This window comes from Myodes glareolus, chromosome 3 (genome assembly GCF_982192425.1).
Source record: "Myodes glareolus chromosome 3, mMyoGla1.1, whole genome shotgun sequence".
NCBI lineage: Eukaryota > Metazoa > Chordata > Mammalia > Rodentia > Cricetidae > Myodes > Myodes glareolus.
The window spans coordinates 44,463,940-44,487,503 of NC_142028.1; the positions used below are offsets into that span (position 1 = coordinate 44,463,940).

The 23,564-nt window shown below is 41.8% G+C and overlaps 1 protein-coding gene across 10 annotated transcripts in view; it reads left to right on the forward strand.

Moving 5' to 3' along the window:
- Positions 1 to 22,421, forward strand: part of Il5ra (interleukin 5 receptor subunit alpha) — a 36,908-nt gene extending 14,487 nt beyond the window's left edge. For 6 of the 10 annotated variants that reach the window (XM_048438498.3, XM_048438495.3, XM_048438493.3 and 3 more), the window contains 4 exons: positions 1,293 to 1,431; positions 15,641 to 15,734; positions 16,671 to 16,755; positions 19,964 to 22,421. In XM_048438498.3, coding sequence (XP_048294455.2) covers positions 1,293 to 1,431; positions 15,641 to 15,734; positions 16,671 to 16,755; positions 19,964 to 20,050 — 405 coding nt within the window. In that variant the 3' untranslated portion in view covers positions 20,051 to 22,421. Of the gene's footprint in view, positions 1 to 1,292; positions 1,432 to 2,059; positions 2,269 to 15,640; positions 15,735 to 16,670; positions 16,756 to 17,060; positions 17,097 to 19,963 lie in introns of those variants that run through there. The other 4 variants (XM_048438499.3, XM_048438500.3, XM_087904454.1 and 1 more) reach the window with 4 other exon arrangements.
- The last annotated feature ends 1,143 nt before the right edge of the window (positions 22,422 to 23,564 follow it).

Sequence of the window (23,564 nt, forward strand, 5' to 3'; positions counted from 1 at the left end):
GAAGCAAACAAGCAGCCTCTGCCAACAGCAAAATACAATAAAAATAAATAAATTAAATAAAAATAAATAGACATATGAGTCCTGCTCTGGTAAATGGCACCAGAGCCTCTGTACCTAAGGAAAGATTAACAGAGTACAGAAGAGGGGGGGGGGGAAACAGCCTTGTCAGCCTCTACAGCTTGGAACTGAATGCAACCAGAGCTGGAGTGAAGGGTCAGACAGAACCTCACCTACTGAATAAAAGAGAGAAGGACATCATGGGGTGTGTTTCCAGAAATATTCTTGTGAAGGACTGGCTTTCTCTTGTAAATTTCTAATCTGCCATAGATTAGCAGTTTTATAAAATACATTCAATAAGGACCAGCTAGGAAACAAACAAAACAAATACAGCCAAAGATATGAAAATACAAACCAACTGATTATGTGCTTGGACGTTTACAGTCATGTCCAACGGTTCTCCATTTCTAAACAGGGCTCTCACTGCCTGCACAGATCTTATCATATAGCGGCAATCAGCACTTCCTGGCCTGTACCAGTCCACAACCACACTGTCCCTGCTAGGGTGTACCAGAGGCTTGAGACTGCATGCTTCCCTCAGTTAAGAGGTAGTGACTGAGCTGGCCTCCACACAAGGCTAAGACTAGACTTGTAACTCTACTAGAATAGGAACTTCAGAGTAGCTCTGTGAGGTTTTTTACTAAAAGCTGACAACTTTAAAACCACGGCCATGGACAATGAGCAGCATCAAAGGATTTTACATGATCGAAAAATGTAGCATTTACAGGGTCGAAGGGTAATCTCGGTGGCAGTGTGAAAGCTGGGTGGGAGTGGGGAGCATGCGGCTACAGAGATGTGAGCTATTAGGACCATCCAAGCAATAAAGCAGAAAGCCTACACAGGGTGTGACCATTGGGCAGGGATTAACAGGCACAAAATACATGCTGTTTAGTACTATGACTTACCAATGAGGAAGGACAAGGTAACAGAGATTATGTATGGTGTTGAAGATGACTCCAATCTTTCCATAGGAAATATTATTCTGTCTACACAACTTCACCTAGTCCTTCAGCTGGCCATTTTGTATATTTTAGTTACAAGATCACCTTCTCCCTCAGGGTAACTGCCAAGACCTCACACTGGAACAGTGTAGAATAAACTCATGACTATGCCCTTTTGATTTTAGATTATTTGCTAAATAATGAGTCACATTACCTACATGAGACCTCCCATACTGGTGTTCTGCAAAAATTGTATGTCTAGGCATTATTGTAATGTTAATTTCCCCCATTTAGATGGAAAAACTGGCCACCAACAAATTCATCTCAAAAATTGATGATGTATCTACATACTCTATTCAAGTGAGAGCAGTTGTGAGCTCATTTTGCAGAGCATCTGGAAGCTGGGGCGAGTGGAGTCAACCTATTTATGTGGGTGAGTTCCTGTTGTGTATTTAAAAGCAGTGGCAACAGATAATTCTGGAAAGTACACTTGTTCATTTAGGTCTTGAAATGGCTTCATCTTTGCCTCATTTTTCATCCGTCTACTTTGTCTTCAACTAGACACGTGTGTTCTAGGAAAGAGTGTCCCACTGTCTTCCTAGCACAAGCCCTTCCCAGGACTATTTTGCTTTTGCTCAATTATTTTTATTTAGATTTTTCCGTTTTGTCTTCTTTTCATATTGTGAGTGTGTGTGTGTGCATGCATGAGTGTGTGCTGTATGCACATGTGTGTGGATATGCAGGTATGTGCAATGTGTGTGCCTGTAAGGATAAAGGAGGATGTCATGATTCTATTCTATCACTCTCTGCCTTGTTTCCTTGAGACAGAGTCTCTTGTTGAAACTGGAGTGAGGCTGGTATGCAGTAAGCCCCAGAAATTCTCCCACCTATGCCCTCAGCAGTGCTGTGCTCGCATGTCCCCACGCAGCCTTGCCCAGCTTTTCATATGGGTGTTGGGAATTTGAACTCAGTCCCTTACACTTGAACAGCAAGTGCTCTTACCTGCTGAGGCATCTCCCCAGTCCCTATCTTATCATTTAGAATACACTTTTTATTTTCAGACAATTGCAGGTTCGTAAGCTGTGGAAAGAAACAGATATCCAGCCTTTCTTTGACCTAGTTCCTCCCAGTGGCAGCATCTTGCAAAATCTATAGTATACTTTTAAAACTACAAAATTGGCATTGATGACCCTGCATCTTTCTCAGAGCCTTAGAATTTAATGTATAATTATTTATTATTTATGTTTAATAAATAATTATTAATTATTTATGTTTGGTCTTATGCAGTGTTAACATTCACATCACAGCCCAGTCAAGATGCCAAGTTGTGTGTCATAAGCTTGTTCCTTTTGACTGTTTGAAATACACCCATCCTCTTTTGCTCCTCGTCTCTAGGCCTTGGAAAGGTCCACATCACCATAATTTTACCACACTCAGGTGTGAATTTATTTATTTGTTTCCTTTCAAAATTATTTTAAAATTAAATAATATTAGGGTCCATCAAACTTTTAACCTTATAGATAGTAAGTCTGTCTAGTAATATCTGGGTATTTCTTAGGCATATGTGTTGGTTTTACACCTATTTTTATTTGTGATCAAATTGACTGGTTTATTTGGCAAATAAAATGAGTACCATACATGACAAGTGACAGGGAATGGGAGGTAACCATGGATAAAGGAGTGCATTTTTTGGATAAAGGAAATTACTGGTATATGTAGATAATTGCAAAACACCATCCTAGATGATTTTCATATAGTCTCTTAGTTAAATTTACCAAGAAACGCATAAGGATGTATATTTGGAATATTTGGGTGCTTTGCTTACCTCTACAAGCATCCAAGATGGGGTGAACCCTAAATTAATATTTTAGGACTCAGTCTCTTAGCACCCTGTCATGTGTGACAGGATCCTACATGCTGCAAGGTGCTTAGCAAATTAGACTGGCGTAGAGGACTCTGTGATTCTAGCTGATTACATTACCTCTTACAAAACCTAAGGGATCTTCCTGAACAATTTGGACAGCATACTTAAAGAGAAATTTATTTCGGGCACATGCTAAAATTTTCTATTACAGTAATTTATTCACTCAGACTTCAAGGTGGGTCATTTGGAAATTCTTGGGCAGCGAACCATTTGCTGGTGTGGTTGTGAGTAAGTGCTGATGTGATCGGGTATTTTTCCAGGGGAGAGAGGGATGGTAGAAGGACTCGAGAGGTGGAACACTGATCTGGGTCCCGAGAATTCTGCCCCTAACTCCTGTGGCATGCCCTACAGTTGTTCAGTGTACAACCAGCACTGCCTTGTTCGGTGCCATGACAGCACTGGTGTGTGTGTGTGTGTGTGTGTGTGTGTGTGTGTGTGTGTGTGTGTGTGTGTTTGCAGAGCAGCATCAGCATCATGAGCTTCCTGAAGAGAGGAACTGAAAGGCAAGCAGAGGGAACCGAAAGATGGACAGACTCACTTACCTCATAATTCTGAGGTGAATCTTCCTGACCCTCCCTTTCTCCCCAGCTGAAATAAACTGACCTGGTACACACAGGACTTCTCTCAGATACACTTCATTTGAACAAATAAAGCCTGCTCTGTGCCCCAAGAGAAAACTAAGATTCATTAGTCTCAGGGACTTTGAAACTAGATCTGTTAATTTTGTCAAATCCTGTGACAGACACTTCTTTTATTTGTACTTTATGGATTCCTTTTACAGATTATGTGTTATGTGTTTCTCAAGTGTACAACCCTCATTGGTCTGAAACTGTTGATGGTTCTCATTATTGTCTCTATATTGCAACCTAAACAAATTTGGGGGATAAGTAACATCAGATGAATAGGGTAGAGACCAAAGTCAGAATCCTGACTAAGAAATCAGTGGTGATTGCTGAGCGCTCGAGTCTTGAAGTTATAGTTTGTGTTGATTATTAACACTTTAGAACTCAAGAGGGCAAGGAAGCAGCAGAAGGCAAAATCAGATTTGTAGCCATGGCTCTGCCAGGACGTAGTTCAATGATCCAAGTCAGAGATGGCTAGGTAATCAGTGGACACAGTTCAATGCTGAGAAGGATTCTGGGAATAAACTCAGACTGTAAAAGGGAGGATAGTCTCTACTACCATATGGGGGACTGAGTGAAGGAGCTTGCTAGTCTGGGTTTTACTACTTCGATCTAATTCCAAACACCTGACCTTTCTGGCCTCAGTTTCCACACCTGTAGAAGTGATACTTCATTCTCTGGTAGCTTCTAACTCTGCCATTCAAGCTCTGGCTCCACTCTCAACATTCATTACCAAAGGCCTGGGAGTAAGATTGTGATCCATCTTAAGAGTTTATTTCAAGCTTGCTGTTAACTTATTATTCATTTTTCACTCTCCCTCTCTCTTACCGTTTCCAGAATAACTGCCTCCTGGCCTGGATCTGGCCTCATTAGATTCCCCCCCACCCAGGTGCACCTCATTGTCATTTGCTACTGCAAATCCTATTTCATTTATTGCCACCCGTTTCATGAAGACGAGCTGATTAATATTAGTGCTTACCTTATAAATCCATCCTTTCTGGAATTTACTCCCCTGCTCAGCGTACGATCATTAGTGAATTTAATCAATGCAGACTCTCCGTTTTCATCAAGATGATTAATAAACATCGTAGGAAGTCCAAGCCCCTCAGGGACACTGTGCATGGCTCTTCCTCACCCCTGGAGGATGCAGTAATAATTATGCTCGGCTTGCAGTCTCTCAGGCAGTTTTGCTGCTGTGTTCATTTCCTTCAGACGCTCTTCCACTTCTCCTACCTCGCCTTATAAATGGCCCCTGGGAGTCCTCCTGGATTTTCACTACCGGGCTCAACTGAAATACCACCCCGTGCCTTTGACAGTATGTTTACCCCATTATTTTAATTAAGGTAAGGAAATGGTAGCCTGAAGATAATAAATGACTCAATCATTGTCAAATAGCCAAGAAGTAATTATTAATGTATAATTTTCCCCAAATAAGTGCCATATGAACCAATTAGCAAATTAGAATAGTTTCACTAATTAACCCATTATAGCCCAAGGTTACTTCATGAAGAATGAGACACAGGAAATTGGATTGATGATGGGAGAGAGCTGGACTTGGGGGAGGTGGCTTTCATTCTGGTTGGCAAGGTTCTGGTCAGTCCAGCAAGCACAGGGGCTGTAGATGCAGTGAGCAGTAAATAAACTCTCTCTGTCTGCTTGAGATTTGCCTTGAGTCTGCCCTCTTGCCTTGGAATTTTCAGAGTATAGATTTTTTTCCTTCTTCCTTCCTTCCTTCCTTCCTTCCTTCCTTCCTTCCTTCCTTCCTTCCTTCCCTCCCTCCCTCCCTCCCTCCCTCCCCCCCTCTGTCTCTCTCTGTCTCTCTCTCTAACAAATAAACAATAGTAGCAGTTTTGTTTTCTCAGTCTTTCTTATCAACTGCCCTCCAGCAGCTGGCTTCTGCTTTAAGAGCTGAACTTCCCAATTTCAAGTTCTTTCTCCTCAAACTAGAAGTTCCGGATTGTTCTGTTCTGTTCTTATCTCTGCCATCTGTTTACTAAAAATCTTTGTGTCCTGGACCCTGGTCTCTGAAACTTACTGTTTTTTTCCACGTCTTCTTCTCTTTTCCACTCTGTGACCTTCTGATCCTAACTGTGGTGCAAGCAGTACTGCTCTATGGAAAAGGAGAGTGTTGGCTGCATTTATCTGTAGCTTTTCCTTGGTAAGAGGTTAGTTTGACAGTCACTGGACGCCCCCTTCATTTGCTTCACCCTCACTGAAGACTGTATCTGCCAGTCTGGACCTGGTATTACTAGAAGTCTGTGAAAATGTGTGTTATCCCAAAGCTTTCTTCAGAATTAAGATGGATGCACTTATGGGGAACAGAACAAGTCAGCCACACCAGTTTTCACATCACTCAGTCAGCAGTGTGGTCACTGTCCACAGGGTGACAGCTGCTGTCTTTGGGACAAATCCCTCAGCAACAAAGACATGCTACTCATTGGAGGGTCCTAGCTTGCATTTTCCTGCTATATGTGAGTTGGTGTGTGTGCGATATGTATGGTGGTCAGAGCAAAGCAAAAACCAATGTGGCATGTATGAGTGTGTGCTGGATGGAGGGAAGACTTTTTGCTTTGGCTTGGTGTTTATCACAGAGGTGTGAAGCAATTTACCTCTACCTGAAGGTGTAGTCTCAAAAGCTGGGAGGAGAGGGGCGTTATGTTATAGCATTGAGCGCATTTCCTTCATGCTTTACAGCCTATCAGAGAACCTCAAGCTCTAGTTCTTGCCCCTTCTTTCTTCTGTGCCTGTAGGTTTCTCCCAGGCTCCTCTTCATCTGTCTGTCTCTTTGCCTTTCTCTGTCTCTCTCCTTTGTCCCAGCCCTTTCTTCTTAAATTCTCCCACTGTGGTGAGATAAGGTACAAACCAGGAAAGGGAAGAAGAAAGGGAAAACAGGTACAAGGAAAAGAGCCAGCTTCATTTTCTTTGGGCTTCCAGAAAGACTTCTGCTGATTCAAAGCCTCATGAGGTAAGAGAAGGGAGGGAAGCTCTGGTTCAAGGCAGAAAGAAAAGATGCTTGGAAGGAAAGCAGGTGGCCCAGGAGCGACAAGGAAAACCCCAGACAGGCTTCTGTCACACCTGTGACTTCGGGTTTTTCTTTGAAAGCAGGGGATTTCAGCTGGTAGACCCTGTAGTAGAGGCAAACGGCTTCCTTTGACTCAGGCTTCTGTGGTTTCAAGGCTGGACGAATCTTGCCTGGTAAGCCTCAGGCTGGACCACCTTGGCTCTGTGGGCTGTCCCACTGTCTTGAAGAAAGAGCAGCAATAAGCTTTAAGGCATTGTCCCTTAATGCCAAGGCTTTTGTTTGTTTGTTTTGGTTTGTATTGTTTTGTTTTATTTCAGATGTGCCCACTTCTCTTGGTGGCCACACCAATCAATCCTTTATGCTTACCAATTTAGGTCAAGGATGGACTCTATCCCTGGGCCTCGCCCTGTGAGAGGCAAGCTTACAGTATTTAGAATATCTGCCCAAATATCATTTTTTCACTAAATAGATAGGGAAAAGAAGACAAGGGTATTCTCAAGGCTGGTAAGAGCTGGGCCGTAGCCTGGAACTTGGCAAAAAGATTGTCTTTACTCCTATGTATGCTGACTGACACCCCTTGTCCCATTTGTGATGTCCAGCCAGAGAAACGGAGGCACGGAGGTAGACCTGGATTGGGATGTAGACCGCTACAGAGATGTGACATTAGGCTAGTTCTTGTCCTACTCAGGTTCCATCTAGACCAAGCACTGTGACTGTTTCCATCGACCTCTGCAGGCAATTTTTGTCTGAATAAGTCCACGTTGTGTACTCTATGCCTTTTGTGTGTGTAATGTGTGAGCACATATGTTTGTGTGTTTGTTTATGGGGCGTGAGTATGGGCCTGCATGTGCCTGTCGGGGACCAGCCTCAACAAAAATACCGCTTGCCAGGGCGGGAACATGGGGATCAGAAATATAAGAGTGTGAAGACATGAAAATAATAAAACAGAAACTGTAGAATAGTACCGGGAGAGAGTTTCAGTGAATACTGAAATCGCCTGAGTTTAATTTTCCATACATTTTTATACCCCAATACAAAAGGGGGACGAAGGCAATAAAAGACTTCTTTAACATGATACAAAGGACAACCCATACAGTTGGTTCAATGCTTTGAGACGTCAAGTCACTAGCATTCTGTTGTTTAGGTAGTGAACCCACTCTAGACCAAGTATCCTGAAGGCAGCCATTCCCCAGGTAACATTCTTCTTACAAAAGAAAAAGCAGAAGTATGCTTGCATGTCCTGACCATCTGCCAGGATGGAATGGATCGACTTGTATGAGCCATCTTAATGTCAAATGAACCAAGTAACCACGTCCTGAGTCAAGATGTGTAGCTCTGATTGTTGTCATCAAATGTGAGCAACCTCCAAACTCTCTGACCATCAGACAAGGTGCAAATAGGCTCACATTTTTGGGCCTCCACATGTGGCGCAGTCCACTGTGGAAGTTAGAGGACAACTTTTGGTGTTGGCCCTAGTATTAGGCTCTTTGTGGCTGTACACATTAGGCTAGCTAGCCCTCAGATTTCTATATATTCTCTTTTCTCTATCTCCTATTTTTCTGCAGGGTTTTGCTAGGATTAAAAATACCTGGACTGCTGTGTTAGGCCTTTATATGGGGTCCGGAGATCTGAATGCAGGTTTTCCATCCTTTGTGATAAGCTATTGTACCAACTAAGCCATCTCACCAGCCCAATGCAATATTCATCTTAATTCAAATTCTTTGTTTATTTGTTTGTTTTTGTTTATATGAGACAGGGTTTCTTTGTGTAACAACCCTGGATGTCCTGCAATTCGCTCTGCAGACCAGAGCGGGCCCTAAATTCACAGAAATCCTCCAGCCTCTGCCTCTCAAGTGCTGGGATTATTGTAGACCAGGCTGGTCTCGAACTCACAAAGATCTGTCTGCCTCTGCCTCCCGAGTGCTGGGATTAAAGGCGTGCTCCACCACTGTCCTGCTAATTCATACTCTTGAGGAATGGGACTAACCCTAACTTCTGACTCTTCCTTCCTTTATACCCAGACTATCTGGTGTTTGTGTCTCCTAACCTGAGGATTCTGACAACACTGCAATTGTGGTTTCCCTTGAGGATCTAGGGAAATTAACTCAATGCCTTTGCTCTGACACAATGCATTAATCCCTATCATAATTACCACAAACATGAATTGATCGGCTACTCTGGACTGGCACAGATGCTAAGTACTTTGTATGTGTTAACGTGTTCACTCTTACCCCCATCTTCAGAAGCAATACACAAAGTGAAACAAATGCACTGCTCAGTGAAGGTCACCTCAGTAGAAAGAGACCAAACTAGGCCCAAACTGCTCTGTCTGAGTTACTTACTTCTGCCAGGCACCGGCAGCTTCTGCAGCCAGCCTGCAGCTGCTTTAGCAGGTCCACAGAGGCAGGCTCCAGAGCTACTCCCAGAAAAGATTTCTGGGTTTGTGGGAGCTCTTTCCACAGGTTCTTTGTGGAAAGTCTGCAGAGGAGAAGGAAACCTTCCCAGTTCTGATCCATCCGGTCTGGGCCTGGCAGGGGTCATGAAAACATCAGACTTCCACTCAGTCTTGAGCTTGTCAAATTGTTCACAGACACAGCTCGGCGTCCAAGGCCTTGCTGCACTGTCCCTCACCTGGGTTCAGTTTCACCGGAAGAGACCAGCTTTGCACATTTTCCAGTGGGTCTCGGGTTTGCTATGAGCCTTTTTGCTGCCCTGCCCTTTGTTTGTTATTTTCTCCTTGGCTCCTTCAGTCAGTTGATCTCACCTGAAAGCTGCCATCGAAAGCTCACAGTCACAGGAGGTGACTTTTGACTTTTGCTTGAATTGGAAACCTTTCCTGAGTGACAGCAGCGCTTCACCCTCCAAAAAGAGGAACGCCACAGGAAGCTAGTTAAAGCCTGTATCATAGACTAACATATTGACACCATCTTAATTACCCAACCCTGTTGATGCCATTTAAACTTCTCCCACCACCTGCCAGTTTAAAGACACAGCAGGGCTGCTTTATGTGAAGAGCTCCGTCAATTTACTAATTAGTGCTTTTGCTTGAAACCTATTGTTGAGTCAGAGTCAGATTCAAAATCAATACTGAGGCCATCAAGGTACAAACTTGTATGGACTAAGGCAGAATGAGCCTAGGCATCAAATTCACCTCCGCAGAGCCATCAGTCTCAATTAATAGATCACAGAATTCTCGAGCCAGAGAGACTGCAGCACCAAGATGTGAGTCATTTGATGGAGTTTCCAAGGCAGTCAGAGGCAGCTAAAGAAAGCTAGCCTGTCATCACCTAGAGATTCCCTAGCCTCTGTTGTCACCCTCCCATCCTACCCAATGTACACTTTCCACAGAGTTTCCGTGAGGTTCCTTATTTTAAGGACAGCTGGCTGAGATGTCAGAAATAATGGAAACCAAAGTCAACAGAACCATATGACCAAATTCTCTGAATATGCTGAATTGGCAAGGTCTGAAGAGAACCCAGATGTAATGGAATGTTTCTCTCCAGACCACTCCATCCCAAATAACCAACCAGAGGCTTACTATTACTTATAAATGTTTGGCCAATAGCTCAGGCCTATTACTAGCTAACTTTTATATTTAAATTGACCCATATTTCTATTTATACTTTGACAAGTGGCTCATGGCTTGCTCCCTCATTTTTCTCACATGTCCGGTTTGCTTGGCAGCTAGCTGACATCTCCTGACTCTGGCCTTGTCCTTCTCATCATCCTCAGTTTGATCACCCTGCCTATACTTCCTGCCTGGCTACTGGCCAATCAGCGTTTTATTAAATCAATTCGACTGACAAATCGAGTGTGCAAGAAGGCTATTCCACAGCACCCAGAAATGAGGCAGGTAGACTGGTGGGCTTTTCCACAGGACAGGCTATGCAACTTCCCCTCTCAAAAACTCATTTCTGTATAACTGAGCGAGAGAATGCCCAGCACTTTTTAAAGAAACATCTGTGACTCAAGATGAATAGCACATGAGAAATGTCCCTTAAGTCAGACAAATGATTCACATCACCTAGAACTTTGTCTTTTTACTTTCTATCCCCACCCCACTAAAGCTCCAGCCTGATGATCAAGCCTGCAGCCTTGCCCATGAGATAAGGAAAGGAAAGCTCTGAGGTCATGTATTCCAGGACATCTAAAACATCTCAGCTTTTAGAGTAGTGGAGTCCGTGGGACCTGCCCTCCTTCCATGCCTTCAACCAACCAAGTAAGATGAATCCTTACTTGGATTCATCGTTTTATAATCATTGTTCTCTCTCTCTCTCTCTCTGTCTCTGTCTCTGTCTCTGTCTCTCTCTCCTTTTCATTGATAAAACAACTGGTGAGATAGCTCAGTGCATAATAGCACCTGCTGCCAAGCCTGAGGAGCAGGTTCCATCCCTTAGACAGACATGGTGAAAGGAGCGGACCGACTCCTACAAGTTGTCCCATGATCTACACACATGTACACTGGTACCTACAGCCTTCCATCAAAAAAGACATAATTGTTGAAAAGCAGTAGAAATAAAATTTAAATAAATAACTGAACTGCTGGTAATTTACAAGTCACTTTTACTCAACAGTAAGTGAACATGTTTTCTTGCACTGGATTTTCCTGCCAGCATACTTCCTTTAAGGGGAAGCTCACAATGCTTATGTTCATGGACATGAGTTCTAGTCTTCACATGGTGGACTCCTTCCAAGCACTGCCCATGGTTCTGCTTGCTACACAGTAATTTCCATATAGTGAGACCTTTCTTTTTTAGTTGGGTGAAATAAAATCAGTTACCGCCATGATTTTGCTTACTCGCTGATAACCTCCACTTATCTAAGTCAGAAGTAGGGCAAATGAGCCAGTGGGATAACTGAAGATTTTTGTAATCATGGTCAGAAGACAAACGGCACTGTTATCAGGACTTGGCATATCAGGCCAGTGGGTATTGTACAATTTGAGCCACAAATTATTGAGTGTGTGACCATGATAATATTTACAACACATTTTCTTCTTTTCACAGACTCAAAGTTTTGCTGTTTGTCTTTGTATCATAGTTAGGAATGAAAAGACAACATGGTTAGTGACTGTCCACACCTTTCTTAAAGGAGAAGAAAAACAAGGGACAGCAAATAGTTTCATGTGATGCAGCCCTGAGTGGCCTGGAAGTTAACTATGTAGACCAGGCTGGCCTCTGACTTGTGATTATCCTCCTGCCTCTGCTCCACAAATCCTGGAGTGACAGATATGTCTCACTATTCCAGGGTGTGCTAATGCCTGCCTTTAACAGACATGAAAACATTTAAGTAAAGAAAAGAAAGACTTGGGGTTTAAAGATTTCTTTTAATGTATATGTATGTGGGTATGTCTGAGTGCTTGTTTATGTACATATGTGTGGTGCCTTCAGTGGCCAGAAGGTATCAGATCACTTGGAGTCAGAGCCATGGATGGTTCTACAAAGCTAGATGACTCTACATAACCTAATGTGGGTTTGGGGGAGCAAATTTCTCTACAAAAGCAGTATAAGCTCTTAATTGCTCAACCATCTCTCCAGCCCTCGCTTAGGATTTTAATAAATTGATTCAGTCTGACTGATAACTTGGGAAGGTCAAGGACACTGGAAGTTTGCAGAGCAGCCAACATCAGTTAAAGAGGAGGCTTGTAAATATATAATCTGACACAAAATAACTTTTACTACAGTGAAGTAAATCCAGCAGCAAAGGCAGTCTTGCTGGGGTGTGGCGGTGGCGCTCCTTAATGACAAATAAACACCTAGAATATAGTAACGAAAGAAATACATAGGGTACATTAAGTAAAGAGACACCTAGAATACACTAAGTAAAGCCCCAGCACACAGAGCACACCCTCGGTTTTACAGATGGAGAAGAATGCACTGGGAACCCTACATTACATTTAGGGATTCAGTCATTAGCCAATCCCGGGCTTCATTTCTAGTTTCCCTAGCTGAGAGTTGTTCGTCCTCAGGTGACTTCTCCCCCTTTCTCTACTTCAGTTTTTCCATTTACACAGTGGCTTCTGGAAGTAAATTAAAAGTGTACAATGTGTCTGTCCACTTTTTTTTTAAAAAAAGGACATATAAAATATTTGTAGAGAGTAAGTTCTTAGTTAATCCTTATGAATGACTTTTCTATTTTTATACTTTATAACTTTCAAACTATTAGCAGTTAATGATCCTGCTTCTGTAGAATTAGTCTTGTTTAAAGGCTGTGCAATGATGTTATGGTGCCCTGGGTAGAGTAAATACTACCAAAAAAAAAAAAACCATTTCTGTGAGGGAGAGATGGGAAGGAGCCTGTGTTTTAAACTTGGTTTGAGGTGAGGCTACCAAGCCCCAAGATGTCCACTTTTACTGAAAGCTGGGTCTAGAGCACATATCTCCAGACTAAGCAAGAATAGATGCAGGAATCAGAAGCATGGAGCTTTACATGTGTGATTTTACATAGAGCTCATATATACGAAGGGGGTGAAGAAGAAACAGGGGCTATAAAAATTGGAAACAGTCAATGTAGCGCCAAAGATTCGGGTTTGGGTCTTGGAAGGACAGAGACTGAAATGGAGAAGCTGGTGAAAGAAGTAATTTTTGGTTGTTTATTTTTATTCCTTTTGTTTGTTTTGAGGCAAGCTCTCCCTACTTCCCATGGGGGAAGGAGTGTCATCCTTCTACCTTGGCAATGAAAGTTCTGAGACTATGGCCAAGCAGCACCGTGCCTGGCTGAGAACAGGTTTGATGAAACAAAGAACACAAATTTGGTTGTGACTATTCTCAGGTTTGCAAAAGGCTCAATGAGTTTGTGAGATTGTGCTATGGGGATTTTTATAATCTATTCCTATGACTACAAGTCAGGGCAAGGGCAGGACAAAAGAAAACACTGTGTGTTTCATAGAATTAAAATAGATAGGCCTGACAAACAAACACACTCTTCAGTGCTCAAAGAGCATACTGATCAGAAACAGTCAAGGGATGCACTGAAAGGCGCCCAGCTGCAATTTTAAAAGAAAGAAGTATCATAGAAGAATGGGGCCATCTCAGTAAAGAGCTGTGGCTTCCCTTAGCTCAGTTGTGGTCAGGTTGAATTCAAAATGGCAATGGGGCAGATATGATAGGAGTATATTATGCATATATAAAAATGTCGTAATGAATCCTGAGATTTTGAGCAATTAATATATGCTAATAAACTTTTTTAAAGTATGTACTGGTGATGTTCCACACTTGGTAGAGAGTTTGCTTAGCATTCATAAGGCAATGGATTTGATCCCTTGCATGACATAAGCTATGGGTTGTGGAGCACTACACAGGAAAAAAAATGGAGGCAGGAAGACCAGAACTTCAAGTCTATCCTCCACTGTGTATTGAATTTGAGGTCAGTCTAGGGGTACACAAGACCCTTCCACAAAGATTATGTTAAAAGAAAAGAAGAAATTTATGGGCAAGATCAGAAGACATCAAGTCAGGACAGGAAACAAGGGGTCTTTGGTGTTGCTCTAGGAAGACATTACCGGGGACTGCAAAAATAGTTCCTGAGGCATGACAGCACAGCAGATTGCATCTTTATTCAAGACACCAGCCTGGGCAGCGAGAGCGGAAAGTATGTGATGAGAGCTGTGGAAGATGACTGAGCAGGGCCATAGTCTAGTCAAGATGAAGGACCCTGAATGTTTGAAAGCAGAAAAGAAGAGATGAAAGCTTTGGGAAGGTAGAGAAGAAACCTGACCAAAGATGCCAAGAAGGTACTGAGGAAGAGATGGGGACAAACAAGAACTATTAGCATTAAGTCCAGACAGCTGTCTCCTGTGAGACTTAACAGTGTGTGCATTTTGAATGACTTGAGATGTTTTTTGTTTTGTTTTATGTTGAAAACCTAGATAGTCACAAATGCTCAAAATTGCCATTTATATGCACTTGTTGTTTTGTAGAAGAAATTAGAGCAAACTGAGGTTTGGAACCGTTTTTTCCACATGTAGCATTGTTTGAACCTTACCACAATGCCTACATAGTACAGCTATCATAAGATCATGGCCTGAGTCACACTTTGCTTTCGGCAGATCTCCCCTGATTGACTCCGAGCTGTAGGATGGGAGGTACCAAATGTGCTCTGTTAACCCATGTCACAGTAACTTGTATACCTGACAAGAGCCTAGCAGACACTTGCTAAATGTATGAACATATGTATGTCTGTGAGTATATATGTACAATGAGTGAGTCATCTTTTTCCCAGGAAAGAGAACTGAATATAGCTCAGGATTTGCTTTTGTTTTCTGAAAGTGAGTAAAGCAGATTAGCAAGGACACTACTTTTCTCAACATCATTTAGTCAGGGACCTTTGGTTTTTCAGGAGCGCCTTCCTAAAATCCAACGGACACACAGCACCGAACGCCCATCCCTCTCACAGTCTGATGTAGTCTTTAAAGTCCATAGAAGAATCCCTTGAATACAGAATAGGAACAAATTAGAGGTTAGGATGGCGTGCAAAAAGCTTCCTGTGCTGACAATGACAACGTTTTACTTCCTGATCTGTGGGAAAGGGGGTGAGGGTAAAAGGCGCTCTGAGGATAATTACAGCCGTAAAGCACTCATTGTAGACTTTAACACATGCACTGCTAACTGAATTTTTTCTCATACTTTCTTCAAAGTTTCACTTCAAAGTGGGTAAAAACAGTTTCGCTGCAGTGTAATGAAGTTATTTAGGAGCCGTCTGCTTTTGGAGCTTTGCTACCTAAGACCCTACTACTCATCTCATGCTCTAAGCGCTCGTGTCCAGGCGGCACAGGGTAGAAGTGGACTCTAGAACACTGGTTGATTGGCTGAATTACTCCTGATGAAGTTAATAATATTTATAAGGCCTCACTGCCCTGGTTTCCTTTCCCGTTTATAACAGCCTTGTGGGATGCGTATTAGCTCCTTCAGCAGAAGAGACACCTGAGTCTCAGTGTTCAATCACTTGTCCTTGCCTACCACCCCCCAGCACTTTCAACATAAACCAGCCCCTCTGATGACTCATCCTTACCATGTTGATAATTTTCCCTGGTTCTGACTTTGCTTTTTCTCTGTCTCTCTTTCCCTCTCACCAGGAAAGGAGAAGAAGCCCTTGGCAGAATGGCGTCTCATTGTGTTTCCAGCAACCGCCTGCTTTGTCTTGTTTATTTTCTCACTCATCTGCAGAGTGTAGGTATTCCTTACATTCAAGGGCAGATTTTCCAGTACAACCCTTACACATGGCTCATTATCAGATGGAATTTACAGCCTGCTGTTTCAGGCTGAAATAGAACATGGCATACAGACAGGACACAGCATGACCCTCGGCTACCACACACTCCTCAAATTTGCTAACAATATTTTAATTGCTACCAAGATTTTTGCCACTGTATTCTTTATTTTCACAGTTTCCCTTTCTGTACTTGCTTGTCTTTTGCCATATCCTATAAAAAGTCAGCAGTCCACCCAAGTCTGAAGTCACCACACTGCCATCACGTATGGGTCTCAGTAGTCAAGGGTTGACCTCTGCCTGGCTTTCAGGCTCCTGGTCCAGAGTGGCTGTCCTTAAGTCAAATGCAGATTCTTTACAGGCTGCACAGATCTAAAATCCCACCTTGCAGCCCGCAAATGACTGTACCCCCTCCTCTCTTAATCACTAAGGCAAAGTTCTGTTTTAGCCTAACGACTTAGGAAATAACCTCCCTATGAAAGGATATTACTCATTAACATGTTATATTTAGATGCCCATGGGTGATAGGCAGCAGTTCAAAGGAAAAGGAAAGATGAGAAGAAACTGTGAATGTGTCATTGTTGAAGGAGGAAAGCTAGAGTGAGCAGTGAATGAGAAGTCAAGCAAAGAATGCCGCTGACCCATCTTCAGAAGTCAGACCTGACAATGAAGCCCGATGTGAAACTGTTAGGGTTTCCTCTTCCCTGTCTCCAGGAAGCTCAAAAGCCTGGAAGCATTCCAAGGTTTTCAATGATGTTAAGATGTTTAGAAATCTTAACTAACAGAGAATCTCAACTTATAACATGGTTACACATGGAACTAATTTGGTTAATGTTTGAGTAGAAATCTAGGCAAGAGGACTATTTATGTTCACCTAATTCCTTCCCTGTTTTTAGGTGTCACATATGGATCAAGCTATTTCCACCAGTTCCAGCCCCTAAGAGTAACATTAAGGATCTCCTTGTGGTGGCTGACTATGAGGTAATGTTTAAAGACACATAGAGGTGATATTCTAAGTGCCTTGGGGTGAGTGTCAAGCTCTCGCTGTATGTCTATGTATATATATATATATATATATATACATATATATGCACCAACAAATACCTGTATGTATCTCTCTCTCTCTCTCCCTTTCCCTTCCTTCCACCTCTCTCTGTGTGTAATGAGTTTTAGATGTTATTATCGCCTCTACATTTAGGGAAAGTTTTAGTCAATGATAAGGGCTCTGTGTAGCTTTGGCTTGACTAATATTTGCTATGTAGACCAAGTTGTTCTTAAACTTACAGATCCACTTGATTGCCTTCTGAATGCTGGGATTAAAGGCAAGAAGCTGGGAGTCTATGGTAAATTTGAGCTTTGTGGCTAATCTGGGAATAAAGTGACATCATAATACTATTATCAGCATCTCCACATATTGAGGTCTTCTTTAGTTTCTTTTAGCAACATTTTAAGATTTTCTGTGTATAGTTATTGCACTTTGTTGACCTTATCTTTCAGTCAAGTGGCTATTGAAACAAACTCTTCCTATAAAGACATAATAAACATTTAAGATAGAATTGTTTTTTTATAAAGGGTGTGTCCACATAAAATGTACTAAAGAATAAGCATTGCTGTGTTATAATAAAACTTTATTTACAAAAAGATAACAAGCCAGATTGTGCTTCATTTACTGACCTCTGATTTAGGTCAAGGAATTTTCTTAACAGATCTAGAAGGTTTTTCAACAGATGTGGATGAAGCATCTTGTGGCCAGTTACAGAAAAAGACAGACTGATGAAAAACTCATCAGGATAGTTAATTTCAGTAACCCACCCCCCAAAAAAAAATTTTTTTAGAATCTTTTGCAGTTTGAGTTTGAAATGATTTATAGGTAGGAAGTTACTAAATTACTGAAATAAAGAATTGAGGCTGTCCAGAAAGACATGGTATAGTGTACTTCCTCCTCGTATTCTTCCTGGAGAGAACAGCGCACCCATGCTGGCTTACCTACAGCTTTTTGGAAAGCAGCAGGTCCTGTGTGGATCTACTTCTGTTCATCTGAGTGTGCGCTGTTCATTCCTCTTTCTTGTAGCAGAGGAAAACACATTGAGGCTCGACATGACACTGCAGTCATTTGTCCTGTTCTCATAATGGAGCATTTGAAGGTTGGTATCGAATTTCCCTATAGAGCTTGGGAGGATTCTGTTAATATTCTGAGTTTGGTGAGTGAAACTGGCTTAAGAGCTTACTTTCTCAGCGTCTGGCTTGTTATTAATTAAAATCAAGTCATGTGTAGAACAACAACTTAGGGTAGACAGGCTGGTTTCAGAATATGCAAAGGATTAATGTCAACATCACCTGGCTTTTCAGGATAATTTTCTCTGTGCACCCATTACAGAGTTTTACATGAACGATCGTGGAAAAGAGGGAGGCACAGAGAATTAGGGACTGAAAAGCATGTAGTTTTATATGGTGTTGTATGTAGTATTATGGCTTAAGATTTTAACCTAAGATTGCATGTGAGCAAGTGGAGAGCTGACCACAGCTGGGTGACACAGCAGTGTGCTCCGGCCACACATTTCACCCATGGGGATTATGATATAAGAAAAAGAAGGCCCATTAGTGCTATTGGCACTATGATCCCCAGAGAGCACCTGAAGAGTGGAAAATGAAGTCCTCTACTTTGACAGTTGATCCTTCACGGTGAGGGTAAGGATTTGTGTCAAGACCCATTGTGGATGTCAAAAGCTGTGGTAATCAAGCCCTGATGTACAATGGTGCAGTATTTGCTCAGACTCTACACATTCGGCACCACACTATAAATCCTCCTAAAATTACTTCAAATACACACATGGCAAATGCCGTGGAGGAGGCTGCAGAGTCTGAATGAATAATAAGAACAAGGTCCCTTGTTTGAACACACAGAAGCAAAACAGTGGCTTTAGGGGCTCAGTGTGACTTTTAACACCATACTTGGTAGGAATGCTCAAAGTCATGGGCTTGGAAGACAGCAGTCATCCGGGAGCTGGTGTGTTGCCAAGCGGGCTTTTGTTTCTTTAGACTTTGGCTTAGAGACTGTTTTACAACATTCAACAGGCAATTAACATTTTGGTTCATTTTTAATGTTGTTGTTGTTCTTGTAGATTTCACTCTGCATTTTCAAACTTATTAGAGATGAGTTTCTAGTTGATTTTTTGGTTTCTCCCTCCATTGTGCCCACTATAAATAATATAAAGTATGTTATTCAGTAACCACGTCTGCTGTGTTTCTCAGATTATGACCAATACATAGTAGCATATCTAAAGTGAAATGAGTATAAAAATGGTTGGATGAGGGAAAATAGGATGATCTTTTATAGGTGATATCTTAAACATAATTTCTAACTATTACTAGCTTTATGTGTTACATTCAAAATTAAATTAAGCACAAATGCTCCAAAATTTGCTAGAATCTTTTTTATCTTTTATTGAACAGGGTCTCATATAGTGCAGGGTAGCTTCAGACTGGATATATAATTGAGTATTGCCTTAACTTTATGATCCTCTTGCCTCTGCTCCCTAAGTGCTGAGATTATAGACATGGACATCCATACTGGATATATTCAGTGCTAGGGATCCAGGTCAGGGCTTTTTACATACAAGGCAAGTACTCTACCAATTTAATTTACCTCTAGCCTCAAATTTATATGATTGCAATTGGTGAGTGGAATGTGATGGAAATATTTAAAATGATCACATCAAGCTGGGGGTGTATCTCCCAAGGAGAATTCCTGCCTGAATGTACAAGGCTTTGGGTTCAGTCCCCAAAACAACAACATCATGACCCCAAAAATATAAAATATACTTAAAATACTTTATGATATTATAAAGAAAAAAGTCATAGACCTATGCATAGGCCAAAGGGATATATTCCATTGGCAGAGTATCAATAATAATAACAATAATAGGAATGAATTTTGTAAAGCTAAAGCAGTATGTCCCTGATACTTTATCATGAATGTAAAGAATACTTTATGTGTTATAAAGGACTGAGGAGAAGCAATAGAGAATATTTGGGAAATAAGTCTAATATTTTTTCTCCTTTCCACTTATTTTTTTATTTGCTAAACATACTATTGTTATTTAAAAGTTACTTCAAACCAATTATAAAAACCATCAAAGAGATGAGGTGTTTCTTGAAAGACAAGTAAGGAAAATATTTTGTTTTGCAGAAAGCTGCTTGGAATGAAACCAAAATTGAAGTTGTAAGTTGTGTGGAAGAGGCTGGATTTGAAGTCATGGAAAACTCCATGTTTTAATGGCATCGTGATATCCTGAAAAGAATTCATATAGGACTCCATGATAAAGGCAAGGACTGAGATTTCTTGGCAATGAGGAATGTCAAACGAACACACAGCTCACCATTTGATTGCGAGGCAACACATCCAGACACATGAGTCTCCAATGTCCCATCTCCTGAAGTATACAAATCTCATCAAACCACCTGGCTCACAGCAGGACATTGAACACATCTGAGTAGGGTGCCTCGTTTTCCCACCCACAGTATGTAGAGTATCACCCAGCCTGGTTATACAGGCCAGTCTTTGCAATTTGCATGAATTGCTTTGAACATTTTGCACAGGAGACAGTTTTTCAAGCTAATATCACATGTTCATTTGGTTTGAGCTGCCAACGGTAGCACTCTCAGCTAGAGTGATGGGAAGAAAGAGCGGAACCCATCCAGAGTGAACCCAAATTCAAGACTGTCTTTCCCGCAGCAAGTGGAAGCTATCATTTCATGGTGCTTTTCCCCTTCGAGTTCTAGAATACTTCTTTCAAGAACTGTGTCTGTGTGTTGGGGTGTGGGATGATGCGATGTGGAGGTGGAAACAAAGACTATGTCCAGTTCTATATGCCTGTCTCAGGAAGCATCCCAGCCAAAGTAACTGAAAACATGCACTAAGACATCATGCCTGGGGCTACGGAGATGGATGGCTCAGTTGGCAAGTGCTTGGTGAAGAAGCATAAAACCTGAGACTGGTCAACCAGCACCAAGGAAACAGCAACCAAACAGTGCAAGCAGCATCAGCCTCTGATCCTAGTGCAGAGGAAACAAAGACGAGAGGCTCCATGGGACCTGCTGGTCACTCTGGCCACAAAGATGGGAGACTCCATGGGAACTGCTGGCTGCTCAGTTTAGCAAACTGGTGGTTTCTAGGTTGAGTGAGAGATTCTGTCTTAAAAATTTAAGGTAGAAAGTGATTGGGGAGAACCGCTGACACTGGCCTCTGGCCTATATACATGTACACACATGAACACACGCACATACACACACATACACATATACACTAAAAATATCATTCCCCATTAAGAGAGAAGACAGGAGTTTGTTGAAGGATTACATTTTTCAAGGTTTTCCTTAATACTATGGAAATCAACAGAGAGACATTGAACATAATTCTGCTGTGAAGGTGATTGCTAGATCTAGAATGTACTTCCCAAAGAGATGTTTGATGCAAGAGCCTTCATGATGACTTATTGGTCAACTAGTTTTTGTTCAACCTTATTCTCTTAAGTTAGGGTTTTCCATATGTCATCTCAGTACACATTATAATGGTATAGAAATGTATTCTCTCAATGTCTTCATATATGAGGTCATATTTATAAGCCTTTGTGATGGGCAGTGAACTTGAAGTAGAAGCAAGCACAAGGATGCTCTGGGAGGAGGAATAGTTAATAGTAGAAAAGGCCCTAATGGTATTGATTTCACATAGTCCTGAGGCAAGGAGCTTGAGACAATAAAGGAGATGGTGGCACTTAAAATCGACACCATGAACCACTTTTTTTTTTTTATACTTTAGAGCTGGTTTAGTTAGTTTAGATACTCTGGGTGAGGTATCCGAGGAGTACCAACTATCTGTTACATGGTCTTTCTGATTTAGCATATAACCATCCACCACTTTGTGCTGAGAACGAAAGGCAGAGCAATCATGGACGTCTGCCAATATTGGACTCCTCCGAGGGTCAGGGCACTATAGCAGGTTCTCTGCTCCATCTCTCTGGTCTTCACAAGTCTGTGCTGTGCCACAGTCGTATACATTGTGGCCTCCATATTAAAGATACAGGCAATGGGGATAAGAAAGTTCAATAGCCAGGAAAGGGCACAGCAGTGAGCTGAATATCACGCTCGGCAGACCTTAGTAACACAGAGGAGACCATCATAAAAGCTAAAGTTGGGGCCCTAGAGAGATGGCTCAGTGGTTAAGAGCACTTGACTGCTCTTCCAGAGGTTTGTCTTTAATTCTCAGCAACTGTACGATAGCTCACAACCATCTGTAATGGGATCAGGTTCCTTCTTCTGGTGTGCATGAAGACATAGCTCATAAAATACATGGATAAATAAATCAAAAAAGAAAAAAATGAAGTTGATTTTAGGGGTCAGACCAGGAAGTTGAGGCCCATGGGAGTGTTACTATAGTTGGAAAAATTTATTTTTGACCAACTAACTGGCCAAGAATCTATGAAAAATGGTGCTAAAGAATCTCTATAAAGGGAGTCAAGAATTTGCATGGTCAGCAATTCTCAAGTAAGTCTTATGCTGCTGGATTGCATACTACACTTTGGTAAATTGTTATGAACATTGCAAATTGAAAACTGCCCAATTAAAGAATAATGGATGGAAACAATCAACTCTAAAATTCTCTGTCTTTTGTCTTGCAAAAGAAGTCTAGAAACACCATTTTGGAAAATTACCTCTACTCTAGAAGGTTGGACCAGAAAAGGGAGCTGGGGCACTGCCCTCAAACAAGGCCAGTTGTTCATTTTGAGTATGTGCAGTTCTCATTTGAGAGAGACCTCCCTAAATTTAGCAGCCAACAATTTTCTGGGTTTCACAGGATTCCTGTCCCCCATCCCTGTGCTGGTGCTAGCATCTAATCTTGGTGTGTGTTTAAGAAGCAACACAAAGTAGTTCGTGTGACCTTGACAGCATGTTTTGGACTTACTCTCCTTGATTTTTGGATTGTGACAATCATCCTTTGGAAACTCATATCCAATATTATCTCTTTTATGAGGCTTCAAAAACAGTTGGTAGATCATGTCTCTGGAGTCTCATTGTGAGCCTTATGTACTGGAAGATGTGCCCAACACTTTAACTGTCTCCCTGTTTGATCATGTGCTCCAGGGGCATTAACATTCTGCATGCAACATGCATCCTTTTATTTGCAGGGTCTAGAGCAGTACCTAACCTTTACGAATTACATATGATTCTGGAGCTGGAGAGATGGTCCGGAGATTAAGAACACTGGCTGCTCTTCCAGAAGATCTGGGTTAGATTTCCAACACTCATATGGTGACTCACAACCATCTATAACTCCTGTCTCAGGGGATCTGGACCCCCTTTTATGACTTCTGTGGCCACTAACATGCATGTGATACACAGACATACATTGCAAAATCACTCATAACATTTTAAAAAATTATATATGGTTAGTGAGTCAGCTAATGTTCTCGTAGTCCTGGCACAGCACTTTACATACATCTGGCATAACTGGATGTCAACCTGTAGAAGAATGAAAATAGATCCATATCTATCACCATGCACAAAACTCAAGTCCAAATGGATTAAAGACATCAACATCAATCTGTCCACTTTGAACCTGATAGAAGAGAAAGTGGGAAGTAGTCTACAAGATATAGGCACAGGAGGCCACTTCCTAAGTAGGACCCCAGCAGCACAGACAATAAGAGAAACAATGAATAAATGGGACCTGCTGAAACTGAGAAGCTTCTGTAAAGCAAAGGACACTGTCAGTAAGACAAAAAGGCTGCCTT